We start from the raw sequence: 13,533 nt of genomic DNA, 5'->3' as shown, positions 1-13,533 counted from the left end.
TGCCTCCACACTCAACTCCTCCTGACTTTTGGAGCAGATAGAGACCCGACAGACACACCTCGCTCCTGTGAAGGGAGGTAAAAAGCATACGCTTATTGGGTGTGTTATTGTGTGCTGGGAACCAAATGCAAAAATATGTAACAAACTGTGTTCTGTATGGATTTAATACAGAATGCAGTCATGCTCTCCTGAACAGAACAGTAACCCTACTCACTGCCAAGCCAACACACAAGCTCATAACACAAAATATCACAGAAAGAAGATAAAAAAGAACATGGAAAGAACAAGAAAATGATTAAATAACCTCTGAACATGGTGTTAATGGAGTTTACTCACAGCTCATCAGGAAATACATATAACGACTCTTACCTAAAGGAATACAGGCTCCCTGAACTATCTTTCCTCACCTCCTTTGTGAATTATCACATGATATCTGTGATCTGTATGATAAATCACCAGACACTGGACTCCAGTCACACAAACAGAATTCAGCTGAAATACTGTTATGATTGTACAGTGATTTGGAAGTATATGTACATGTGGACTTAATCTCTTTATGCTCTATGACTCTTTATGCTCTAAAACTACACAAATCTACTGAGCTCTGGGCTCATATGTGTTCTGTACAGAGGGAAATATAAGACAACTCATTTCACCTCAACTCTGACAACATTATTATCATCCTCAGAAAAGGGTAAATAGATTTTCATCTGGGCAGTCAAGCAGCTTTATTAGTGGCCATTGAAAATACTAGAGCACTATGCCTCTGTCTCCACTGTTTCTCTCTCTGTAATTCACTGATCTGTTGAGATATGAACCTGTTTAAAATCTTCCAGTAATTTAGCACCATTACTCTCCAGCCCCTGTACAACACACTCATACACAGACACACCCTCACAGACTCCACCCCCCACTCATGTGACCTGCACCAAATAAGGCAATATGGTAAACAGGTGAGAATGAAAGTAATCAGCAGAGCTGTGAACAGAATCCATTTTGTTTCCTGACTGTCAAATAACAAGACTTGGTAAGTACTACAGCAAATTAGACTGAACAGATTTGTGTTTGATGAGTGATTCACAGCTTGGGCAAGCAATGAATGCCCGTGAATATTTTATGGTTGAAAAAGAGAAAGTTTGACTGGTACAGCCTTAAACCCTAACCCTGTGGTTATCTTACTCCCTGCCTGTATGTACCTCTATCCTTTGCCTCATCCCTAAATTTGTACATCTACAGGATAGAACAGCTCTAAGAACATTTTGAATGAGAATATTTAAAAGTTATAATCATTATTATTATTATTGTTATTGTTGTTATTGTTGTTGTTGTTATTGTTATTATTATTATTACATCTACAGGATAGAACAGCTCTAAGAACAAGTTTCATTCCATTAAACATCAAACTGTAAATGATTGAATTTGATCATGTTTCTGTTGACAGCTGCAGCTGTTGACTCATTGCTTTGTGTCAGACTTTTACTTTATGCAATAAAAAGATCAGAAAAAAGCTGAACACCTGAGTAGACGGAGAGTGTGGTGTCTGTGTTAAAGAATGAACAGGGCGATATTGTAGAATTGGTTTTAGTGAGAAATGCAGAAAAATACTGGAGGTGAATCTCTAAACTGTATGAAGGACATAGAGCAGTAAATCAGAAAGAGGTGTGACGACTTGTTCGACAGAAACTCACAGGAATGTCCCTGAGCTGGTTTGATGGGTCTTTCTTTATGTACTGGTTTAATAGCAGATATACACCGTAACAGAGGAAACCTCTCCCTCCCCTTATGTCTCAAGTCACACTGCAGGATATTGTCAGACTTTTGAATTAGGAATTTGTAATTGTGATATATGAAGTAAGGTATATGACATATTACGTCAGAATTTTGAGATATTAAGTTACAGCTGTGACATTTTGAATGAGATTATTTAAAAGTTATAATTATTATTATTATTACTTAATAATAATAATAATAATAATAATAATAATAATAACAACAACAACAACAACAACAACAACAACAACAACAACAATAATAATAATAATAATAATACGATACATCCAAGAAGAGAAACTTCTCTGACCTCGAAATAGAAACTCTAATGTCTAAGTTCAACTGAACGAGTTGGTTCTATTTGGCAGCCAATCACGTTGCAGATCAGTTAGCTGACCCATTGCTTTTAATTGCTTAATTTTATTTGCTCATAATTATGTCACCAGTAGAGAAATTAATCTTACACCAAAAAATTGTTAACCCTGTTAAGTTCAAACAATTTGAAAACTTATTCATGTTAGGGATATATGACACATAGTTGATGTAGGCCTTTACAAAACAGAATATTTTGACATAGGCTCCATATTTTTAATAGTAATAATATAATAATATATGTTTAGTTAGAGCCCAGTATCGCTATTTACAGTCTCACAGGGCTTTACATGTCCATAACAGTCAAATCAAGTCAAATATTATTCATAAGTTAGAGAAAATAGATAAGTCTTTAGTCAGTATCCATCTATGGAACAAAACACTCCGCCACTGGAATGATCATTCATTTAGTCATTTTACATTTATAGATTTTCAAATTACTCCATTTTTCTGATTATTTATGTGTCTCTCTCATAGATCAGGTGTTTCTCTGTTTATTATTCAGTGTTCGCCAGGAGAGATCAGACTCACCTGTATCCAGCTGTGTGTCCATGGACAGTGATGACTCTAAAGACTTGCTGCCACCTGCCTTCAGAGGGGGAAATACTCCTGATGGAGAAAGGTACTTGTTATGGTGTCATTTATATTAATAAAGAGGTGTGGTCAGTGTAATCTCACACTCATGCTTAATGAATAGTGCTTAAAACCTGTGACAGAACAAGATAATACAAAGTCACATGTCATCAGTAGGTGATTTGTTATTTTTTAACAGTGGGGATGGCCCAATGGCCAACAGGGGGTCACTAACACTACTGTATAGAGTGTATAGGGGAATGGCAGGTTAACAAGGGGGGTGGCATCCCCCCTAATTCCCCGACAAATTGCCTACTGCATGTGGTGATGGGCTCACGGTCTCAGTTAAATGTGGAACTGGGCCACAGTTCTCTCTTACGGCTAATAACACTGTTTATTACATTAGAATCACGTTCAGAGCATTTGAAAATATTTTGAGTGTTTCCATGTTTCTTACAAAATAATGCATACTACAGTCATATAGTTCTGTCACACAGTTATTCACACGGTTCATTTGTTAGGATAATCCGACGGGCATGCCCTGTCCTATTATTTTCCATCTTGGTTGGCACTGCGGATTGGGCTTGATTTTCAAAGTTACCACAAAAAGAGTGAAGGAGAGAGTGCCTGTGTGTCTGAACATGGCTGCCACTCAGATCGTCTCCAGTCAATCTTTTATTTGATATATTTATTTACTCAGCTTTAAGAAGGGTTAACTCTTGTGCAATGCACTGGTGATCTTTTCAAGAACCCAGAGGACCACAAGAAAGACTGTGATTTACACTTACATTTTTAAAGACAGCTTGTAAAATGTACTAAAATGAATATTTTAGAGGGACATGTATGTACGTTATTTTTATATTGGTCTCTTTGTAAGACTGGATCATCCTTTAATGAGCTTTTGCTATGTTGTTCAGTATTCAGTGGGAGAGATCAGACTAAGCTGTGCTCTTGTGTGTGAACAAAGGTTACTGTTACAAGGAAATGTATGTTACTGAAGGGGTCTGGACACTGTAACCTTAAATTCTAAATTCAGAAATGAGGTGTATTTAGAAAGTGTTCAAAGGAAAAGAAACATTAAATATCTGTGCTAAAACAGAGAAACTGTTTTGGAAAGTTGTTGAAAGTATTTATACTTTACAGCTGACAAACAGTTGACTGACTGTTACTGAAAACATGTGACTTTTACTTGCCCTGGTAAAGAAATAATGTCAGGCTGTGGGAGAGACTCCCCGGTCAGGGCCAGATGTGACAGAGTCCCTTCTCCACACTCAGTGTTCTACTTCTTCTTTTTTAAAAATAAAGTCTAAGTTTCAAAAAGCAGTCAAAGTCTTCAGGAGTCCGATGCAGTGTAAGTTTATTGCATTCAGCAGTGAACAAAATACAACAAACTGAGTCAGGTCCCAGGGAGTGACTGAATATAATACAGAAAATCATGCACTTATATCTAAAATTTTACCTGCATGCTAAACCTGTGTATCCAATAAGCGCATAACACGGTTGTATGGTAACACCCCTTACATCATCTGTGTTTTGCATGGTCCAACCCAATCGCTTCCAGAATTTTCCCCAGATTTTCCCAGAATTCATTATTCCATACACCATTATTTCCGGATTGTCCATGTTTGGTTAAATAAAAAAAAAATATTCAATCGTGTCCTCATTTTACCTCGGATACCCAACCATGTCCCCAATTTCACCTCAGACACTTTACCCTTAATGTAGGTGTTAACTATCGAGCATTGGGCTTAATGCAGGTGTTAACTTATCAAATGTTGGGCTAGTTCATGCAAAACGGATGCTGATGCAGCTGCATCCCAACCATTGCTTATACTTCCAATTTACAATTTACAATTTAGTTATTTGGCAGACGCTTTTTACCAAAGCGACTTACAATTGGTGCATCAGTCGGATTTCTAATACCTTCAACAGAGATCATAATAAGACTGAGCGTCAAATTGTCCTTTCGCATTGCGCCCCTGGAATACTTTTACAAACAGAAATACAAGACAAAGGTTTTTTTTTGTTTTGTTTTTTTTCCTTCCTCTTGGGAAGGGAGGTTAGGCATTGGGGGACAGGTGTGTTCTAAAGAGGTGGGTTTTCAGTTTCCTGCGGAAGATGGTAAGAGATTCCGCAGTCTTGACTGCATGGGGGAGGTCGTTCCACCACCTCGGGGCAATGGCAGAGAAGAGGCATGGTCGGGAGGAGCGGCTGCCGGGTTCCCGGAGTGAGGGGACCGTCAGTTGTGCGGAGGACGTGGAGCGGGGGGTCCTAGTTGGGGTGTAAGGCGTTATAAGAGACTGAAGGTATGATGGGGCAGAGCCTCTAGTGGCCTGGTAGGCCAGCACCAGTGTCTTGAACTGGATGCGGGCTGCTACCGGAAGCCAGTGGAGTGCAGTAAGCAGTGGAGTGAAATGAGAGTGCTTAGGGAGGTTGAATACCAGGCGTGCAGCGGCGTTCTGCACGAGCTGGAGCGGCCTGATGGTGCAGGCCGGCAAGCCAGCCAGTAGAACGTTGCAGTAGTCCACTTCCTTATCACTTATCCTAGATTTTACCCTTTTTATTTTGCCTTCATGTTTTGCTGTCCTTGCATTTTCCCTTTTTGGTATACCGAGGCCTTCTTCCGTTGGTTTCAACTTACAGAGGCCCTCTCCCATTTTAGAGGCCTTCTTACATTTCTCCAACAAGGTACTTGAGGAAACTCTGGATGTATGTGCAGATTTCTCAGTTTTATTAGAACAGGATTAAACAAAAGACTTCTTGGAACTCAAGCTTCTGGTTTTCCTAACACAGGATTCAGGATTCTTAATGCAGGATTCACAACTCATTGACCACACAGTTCCACACACCTAACAAGGGAAAACTAGTAGTTTTTATACACTACAGAACAGGATTAGATTAACCAAAAACAGGTGCCACTAATGGTTTGATTGCCAAGGTTACCTGAGGGAAACCAGGAAGTGCATGAACAAATGTAACAGAGTGACTAGCAGAGGGGAAGAGAGAGAACCAGATAATTTATTCTTTTACTCATTGTGTTTCGTATTCATGCATGTATGACTCCATTCCAGAAAATTATGAGAAAATGCAGCTATAGATGGTGCCCAGTAGAGGAAATTAGCATAGAAATCTGTTTTTATCCAAATGGTACCATCATTATAATGTAAATGACAGAGGTATATAAAGCATGACACTCAGACTGAACTTTTTTTTTAAACAATAAAACACTCATGTTTGTGCTCTGATAGAACTCCATTAGAGGTGATGTGGTGGTTAATTGTTGTTGGTGTTGTGGATCCACTCACACAGACTCACTTTGAGATTAGTTCACTCACTTTCACCCATTAAAGCAAACACAGCTGTTGTCATTCATTGAATATGTTAGGATGTTGAAGGTAATGTGTTTTTAAAATGGTTTAAAAAGGTTAGAATAGTTTTTATTTCAACCACAGTCAAGTGCTGTTGAGTCCTATTGTGAATCTTAAACATGAAGCTGTGTGACTGGTGAACAGTGTGTGTTTTTTCTGAATGAACATTAATGTAATGAAAGTAACATGAGAAAACCCGCAGAAGGACAGTCAGAGTGTATACATTAATTTATTATTTTAATTCTGACTTCATAAGATTATCACAGGGATGTCTATTTATGTGTAGCTGAATACTCAAATAAAATAATAAAACATTTTTAAAATAAAAGAATATCTCAGTTACTTGGTAAATTATACAAACTCACACATCTGTTAAAGTATACTGTTTGTTCTAAAGTTTTTCTTTACATTTTTTCTACAGCATTCAAAAAGATGGAGCACAGTCGAAGATTCAGTCTGTCCAGAATCAACTGCAAGACTTGGTCTCCATATTTGAGGTGGGCTTTGTACTTAATGAATCAGTATGAGACAAATTTGCTCTTAATGGTCATTTGATGGTCAGTATTTGTACAGGTGACACTGGGTAAGAAGCCAAATGTGTGTGATAAATGAGGGCAGACAGACTGTATTCACTATACTCCTGGCTTTATGATAAGTGGTTTGCTTTAGAATATAATATGACTAGTAATTACTTTACATGATCAAATATCAATAAAAACTCAGCCTTTATTAATGTGCTGTAGCTTTGTAATATTTTTAAATTATTTTATATACTATTGTGTGCACATTAGTGTTAATCTACTCTTATTTTGTTACTATTTTATTTTCAGCTCCTCGAAAGCAAAATCACCGCCTTTGTGAAGAATGAACTGAAAAGACTGAAGAAGCTTCTATCTGAGGAAATGTCAGAATGTTTTGGGGGTCTGAAGGAGGATGAGACCAGTGCCAGAGAGGGAGTTCTGAAGATCACACTGCACTTCCTGAGGAACATGAACCACAATGACCTCGCTGACACACTGGAGAAAAGTAAGACTTCTGAGACAAGATTATACTTTATACCTTATAGTAAACATGATACACTCTAATTAGAGTCTTCAGGTCTAATAAAATATAATACTTCTGCTCCAGGCAATATTTCTATTCCTGCTGACTAAATGGACATAATTGATCATTTAATTTTCTAAACATCTGTTTAGATGACCAGGTTGTAAATCTTCATAGTGAATTAAAATCAACTCTGAAGAGGAAGTATCAGTGTTTGTTTGAAGGAACAGCAAGGCAAGGAAACCCCACCCTCCTCAATAAGATCTACACAGAGCTCTACATCACAGAGGGTGGAAGTGGAGAGGTCAATAATGAACATGAGGTCAGACAGATTGAGACAGCATCCAGGAAACCAGCAACAGCAGAGACACCAATACAATGCAATGACATTTTTAAACCCTTACCTGGACAAGACAAACCCATCAGAACCGTGCTGACAAAGGGAGTCGCTGGCATTGGAAAAACCGTCACTGTGCAGAAGTTTGTTCTGGACTGGGCTGAGGGAAAAGCCAATCAAGATATCAAGTTTATATTCCCTATTCCTTTTAGGGAGCTGAATTTGAAGAAGGGGAAACACAGTTTCATGGATATTCTACATCAGTTTTTCCCAGAGACAGAGGGACTCACACTTACCAACAATGACAAATATAAAGTCATGTTTATCTTGGACGGTCTGGATGAATGTCGATTTCATCTGGACTTCCAGAAAAATGAGATGTTACATAAAACAAAAGAGCCAGACTCAGTGAATGTTCTGCTGACAAACCTCATCAAGGGAAATCTACTTCCTTCTGCTCTACTCTGGATAACGTCACGACCAGGAGCGACCAATCAAATTCCTCCTGAGTGTGTTGACCAGGTGACAGAGGTACGAGGGTTTAATGACCCACAGAAGGAGGAATACTTCAGGAAGAGAATCAGCAATCAGAGCCTGTCAAGCAGAGTCATCAAACACATCAAGTCATCAAGGAGCCTCTACATCATGTGTCACATACCAGTCTTCTGTTGGATTTCAGCCACTGTTCTGGAGAGAATGTTGAGTGAAACAGAGAGTAGAGAGATCCCAAAGACTCTGACTCAAATGTACACACACTTCCTGATCTTTCAGACCAAACAGAGGAATCAGAAGTATGATGACCATTATGAGATGGATCCACACTGGAATAAAAAGAGCATTCTGTCACTGGGAAAACTGGCTTTTCAACAGCTGGAAAAAGGTAATCTGATCTTCTATAAGGAAGACCTAGAGTATGGCATTGATGTCAGAGAGGCATTAGTGTACTCAGGAGTGTGCACCCAGATCTTTAAAGAGGAGTCTGGGCTGTTTTATGGGACCGTGTACAGCTTTGTTCATCTGAGCATTCAAGAGTTTCTGGCCGCTTTATATGCATACATGTCTCTCAGCAACAACAACATCAATGTTCTAGTCCAAGGGGAAGCCACGCTGGATGAATCAAATAAAACAGTGACTGGTTTGCTCAAGTGTGCAGTGGACAAGGCCTTGAAAAGTGAGAACGGACATCTAGACCTGTTTCTTCGCTTCCTTCTGGGTCTTTCATTGGAAACCAATCAGACTCTCTTACGAGGTCTACTGACACAGACAGGAAGTGGTGCACAGAGGAAAGAGGAAACAGTCAAGTACATTAAGAGCAAATTTGGGGAGAATCCATGTCCAGAGAGATCCATCAATCTGTTCCACTGTCTGAATGAACTGAATGACCATTCTCTAGTGGAGGAGATCCAAAGCTACCTGAGCTCAGGAAATCTCTCCAGAGATAAACTCTCTCCTGCTCAGTGGTCAGCTCTGGTCTTTGTGTTACTGACATCAGAGGAGGAGCTGAATGTGTTTGACCTGAAGAAGTTCATCAAATCAGATAACTGTCTTCTGAAGCTGCTGCCAGTGGTCAAAACCTCCAGAACAGCACTGTGAGTAAAGACTGTTTCTTCACACTGATGGAGAGCGTATCAAGATGACCTTTTACATTTACCTAAGTGTTAGCACAGTCGAGGTAACGTTATAAAACACAGAGCATCTAACAAAAACTTCACAAATGTAATTCATTTATGTGCTGTTATGTTCTTAGCTTACAGGTGCAAGTTTTATTCAGTTAACTGATTGTGATAGTTGAATATGAATGTTTGTGAACCAGGTAAAACATTCTGAAGAGTCACCAAAGCCAATGGAGGGTATCTTCTCCCCATCTATAGCCTTGTTTTAAGGTTGAGGCAAAATGGAAAAGTGAAAAAATTGCTAAACCTGCCTTCAGTAATGTCAGACACAAGGCAAAAGCCCATGTAAAATTTTATGTGTTAATAAGAGAACGTTAAAATCTTGCATGAATTGAGAGTGAATGAAGGGAAGCCAGGACAGGTGTGATCTGGTCAATGTTAGACATCCCTGCCCACAGTCTCAAATTTCAACACAAAGGAATAAATTTAGATTGAACTGGGGTGCAGAATAAATACAAGGCCAAGACAGCCCTCAATATCTAAGCAGAGAAACAACAACAAGGAAAAACAGCTTTAAACCGCAAGCCAATATAAACTCTGCCAATGTTATAGTAGGTATAACGTTAGCATAATATTGGTTCTAGTCAAAGCTACATGTGCTTTTACTTTTAGGATAGTGGACAATGCTGACAGTTTTGTCACTGTTTTCATTTTTAGGCTCGAAAGCTGTGACTTAACAAAGAGAAGCTGTTCAGCTTTAGTCAAAGTTCTCCGCTCAAACTCTTCCAGTCTGAGAGAACTGGACCTGAGTAACAATGATTTGCAGGACTCAGGAGTGAAGCTGCTCTCTACTGGTTTCAGTAACCCAGACTGTAAACTGGAGATACTGAGGTGAGTATGAATGGAGTAGAGTACATTTCCTCCAAACTGGAGAATCATTTAGAGTCAAGTTACAGAAGTTTTCTTCTAAATGAGTGCACCAACTTGCAGATCCATATTATAATTCATTACAATCCTCCCTCACCCGACTATAAATCACCAACTGACTATAGCAATATCTGAGTTCAAACCCCTCACACCTGATAGAACTGAAACTGTGTGAGGCCTGGACCTGGACACTCAGGGGTGAAGCTGATCTGTGCTCTACTTGAGAATCATTACTGTAAATTGGAGAAACTGGAGTGAGTTATGTTTTTATCAAACAGACAATAGAAACATCTTTAGTAAATGAGAAGGCTCTTTACTAATCAGTTAGGTGATTAGCAGGAAGAAATTCTAAAACACAGGATTATTTGTGTAATTATCTAGTGGAGACTTTATTATAAAAGTGTGTAGTTGAGAATTCCGTGTGTTGATTGTCTTCATTGGTAGTACTGCTCTGTAGGTCATGGTGGTAAGGATTAACAGGGAGTGGAGATAGGGTCAGGAATATGACAGGTAGCTCTGGTGCTTGTTTTACTGAGACATAATAAACAATGAGGCCCAGCTCTGACTCCCAGTTACAGCCAGGTGCTGCTGGTCTTTGTGACTGAGGGCATTAAGAACCTAGTGGTTGAGGATTGGTCTAGTAATCAGAACGTTTTGGGTTCCAGCCCTCGATGTATCTTTAATTAGGCAGCAAATGAAGAAAAAAATGAGAGAAATTTGAGCTACTTGTGGTTCCTGTGACCTTTTGGCTGTTCCTATAAAGTGAACTGTAGCTATTAGAGACCTGATGGAACTGTTTCTAGTCATAACTGTTAAAATGTTATCACACAGTATTGACTGTCTCAATGGTAGAATATAATGGTAACTGGTCCATGATTTACTAGTAAATAAAGAAAGCGCAGGTCTCAGAGAATAAATAAATTCTCAGAGAAGGCACCATGGTTTTGCCACATGTTGAACTATAATCCCTGACAATACATGGTCAGTCTCTCTTTTTTATGACGTAAAAGACATAAAGTCGTACGGTCTAGGGGTTTGGTCATGGAGGCATCCCGATCTCTCTCTCTCTCTCTCTCTCTCTCTCTCTCTCTGTTTGTGTGTGTGTCTTTTTCTGTCTCTCTCTCTTTTCTGTCTCTCTGTATAAAAAATATATACATAGTCCATGGTGTAAACTGGAGAAACTGGAGAGGGGATAACTGTACTAATTCCCTTATTGAATTATAATGAAGAATCTTGTCCTGACTTTCACTGGGAACTGTTTTTCCAGTAAAAAATCACTATGTGTCTGAGTAAATTTTTGAATTAAGGATGTGTCTCTTGGTTGTGATATGAAAAGACCAGGGCCCTCATTTACCAATGTAACGTAGAAACCAGCGCAGATCCCAGCGCAGAAATCACCAATCATAGCGTAAGAATGATCAGGCATTGATAAATGTGGTGGCTGAAAACAGGCGTCATTTAAATATCACGCCCCTATAGTTTCTCGGTTTAGAGGCCTTGTCCCCAGACTTCACGAAACAGAGATGCGTAATACATCCAAGAGGGGAAACTTATCCAACTTCAATATAGAAACTCTAATGTTGCAAGTCCAATTGAACCAGTTGGCTCTATTTGGCAGCCAATCACATCCCAAATCAGTTAGTCTACCCATTGCTTTTTATTGCTTAATTTTAATTGGCTCCATATTTTTAAGTGATGAATATGTGGCTGCATATGTTTAGATGCCAGTCAGATCAGACGGTTTAATAACAATTCTCCCACTCAGCCAGACTCAGTGTGCTGCACTGTAAGTCCACGCTGACTTGATATCCAGCGTACACGAGTTGAGACTTGACGTGAGATTTGATCATGGCCTCCGGAGGCCTCATGTCCATATTGATAAATACTGAGCTTTGCGTGGAAATGACCCTGTGCCCAGTTTTCTGTCATATGTTTGTTTTGTAAATGAGGGCCCAGGTATGTGGTGGGTAGACTGTGTGTGTTTGGATGTGTGTGTGTATATGTGCACTGAATTTAAAGAAGATCTAGAATCGATACACTGAATATTCAACAAGTTTCTGACAAATTTTTCTTCTCTCTCTAGACTTGCAGACTGTGGTATAACAGAGGAAGGATATGCTGCTCTCGCTTCAGCTCTGAGATCAAACCCCTCACACCTGACAGAACTGGACCTCAGAGGGAATGACCCTGGAGACTCAGGAGTGAAGCTGCTCTGTGATTTACTAGAGGATCCAGACTGTAAACTGGAGACACTGAGGTGAACATGTTGTAACAGTGTGCAGAGCAGATATATGGACTGAAAATGTATAGAATTAAACACTTGTAATTCACAATTCAAATCTTGTAAAATGTTTAATTATTACTCAAATATGCTACAATATTAATTTAAACTGTGCTCTTATAATGGGATACAGACACTCAACAGCTGAATCAGGAGCATCCTGGTGCATGTAATCTGCTCATCCACCAGAGTTGTCTAGTTGAACTTAGTAAGGTAACTTAGTTTGGATCCCGAGTAAGATGGATCCAAATGCGGACTAAACAAAATAGAGTGAATCACTTAGCAAAGTACACTTAAGGACTTCAAGAGATTACAGGAGCTTGAACTTTAGATGTACACAGGAAGAATACAAACTATTAAGACTGGGCAAAAACCACGATGTAGGGTAGAGCTTAGGTAGTACAGGACACAGACGCAAGTCTTAATGAATTAACAATGGTTAAACACATAAACCAAGACAAGACACAAAATACAAAACACAAAAATGACCGGAGTGAGCAGCAGCCAAACTTACAGGACCCCTCCACCTCTCTAGGAACAGCTTGGCAATCAGACTGGAGATGGCTGAATTCATAGATCAAGTCAGGATGAAGATCATTTCAGATGAGGACCAATGGTCGTTCCTCTGGCTTGTGTCTCTTGCTGTCTTGCCAGGCTCTGACGGTTTTCACTGGACCCACTGAACCCAGCAGATAACCTGCAATAATGTGGGGAGAGTTAAGTTTCAGTGATTGCACACACACACTGTGAACAGTGAGATGACTCCCTGATAGAGACAGGATCAAAGATGTGTCAGGCAGGTACCAGGGACAGGTGAGCAGGAGGTTATGAGGTGTCTGCAGATAGGAGGCTGGAGGCCACAGGCTTTAGGTGAAAGACATGGAAAATCAGTGAATCCTCATGGTCCAAGGCAGTTGGATATGATAGCAGACTGGATTTACTCTCCTGAGGACTTTAAAGGGTCTTATGAAGTAGAAGTCAGTTTCCAGGACTGAACCCTCCAGCCAAGATTCTTCCAACTCAATCTGTCAAAAACAGAACTCCTGGTCAACCCAGCCAGTCCTTCCATTCATTGTTAAAATTGCCGTTCAGCTTGGCTCAATCTCACTGCCAGAAATCTAAGAGTGATAATAAATGACCTACATCTGTGAAACATCAGAAAAATCAGACCATATCTGTCAGAGTATGCAGCCCAAGTCCTTGTCCAGGCTCTTGTAATCTCAAAACTAAAGTACTGCAAGTCTGTCC

General features: G+C 39.6%; 1 protein-coding gene across 1 annotated transcript in view; it reads left to right on the top strand.

Annotated features, from left to right (window-relative positions):
- The first annotated feature begins 942 nt into the window (after positions 1-942).
- Positions 943-13,533, top strand: part of LOC115826583 (NACHT, LRR and PYD domains-containing protein 12-like) — a 59,836-nt gene continuing 47,245 nt past the window's right edge. Inside the window, exons 1-7 of the mRNA XM_030790462.1 lie at positions 943-953; positions 2,648-2,764; positions 6,505-6,580; positions 6,914-7,109; positions 7,280-9,053; positions 9,795-9,968; positions 12,088-12,261. Of these exons, the coding sequence (XP_030646322.1) occupies positions 943-953; positions 2,648-2,764; positions 6,505-6,580; positions 6,914-7,109; positions 7,280-9,053; positions 9,795-9,968; positions 12,088-12,261 (2,522 nt within the window). The remainder of the gene's footprint in view (positions 954-2,647; positions 2,765-6,504; positions 6,581-6,913; positions 7,110-7,279; positions 9,054-9,794; positions 9,969-12,087; positions 12,262-13,533) is intronic.

Source organism: Chanos chanos, chromosome 13, assembly GCF_902362185.1.
Source record: "Chanos chanos chromosome 13, fChaCha1.1, whole genome shotgun sequence".
Classification (NCBI taxonomy): domain Eukaryota; kingdom Metazoa; phylum Chordata; class Actinopteri; order Gonorynchiformes; family Chanidae; genus Chanos; species Chanos chanos.
Note: the sequence above shows the minus strand (reverse complement) of the source record. Positions and strands in the feature narration are given on the sequence as shown.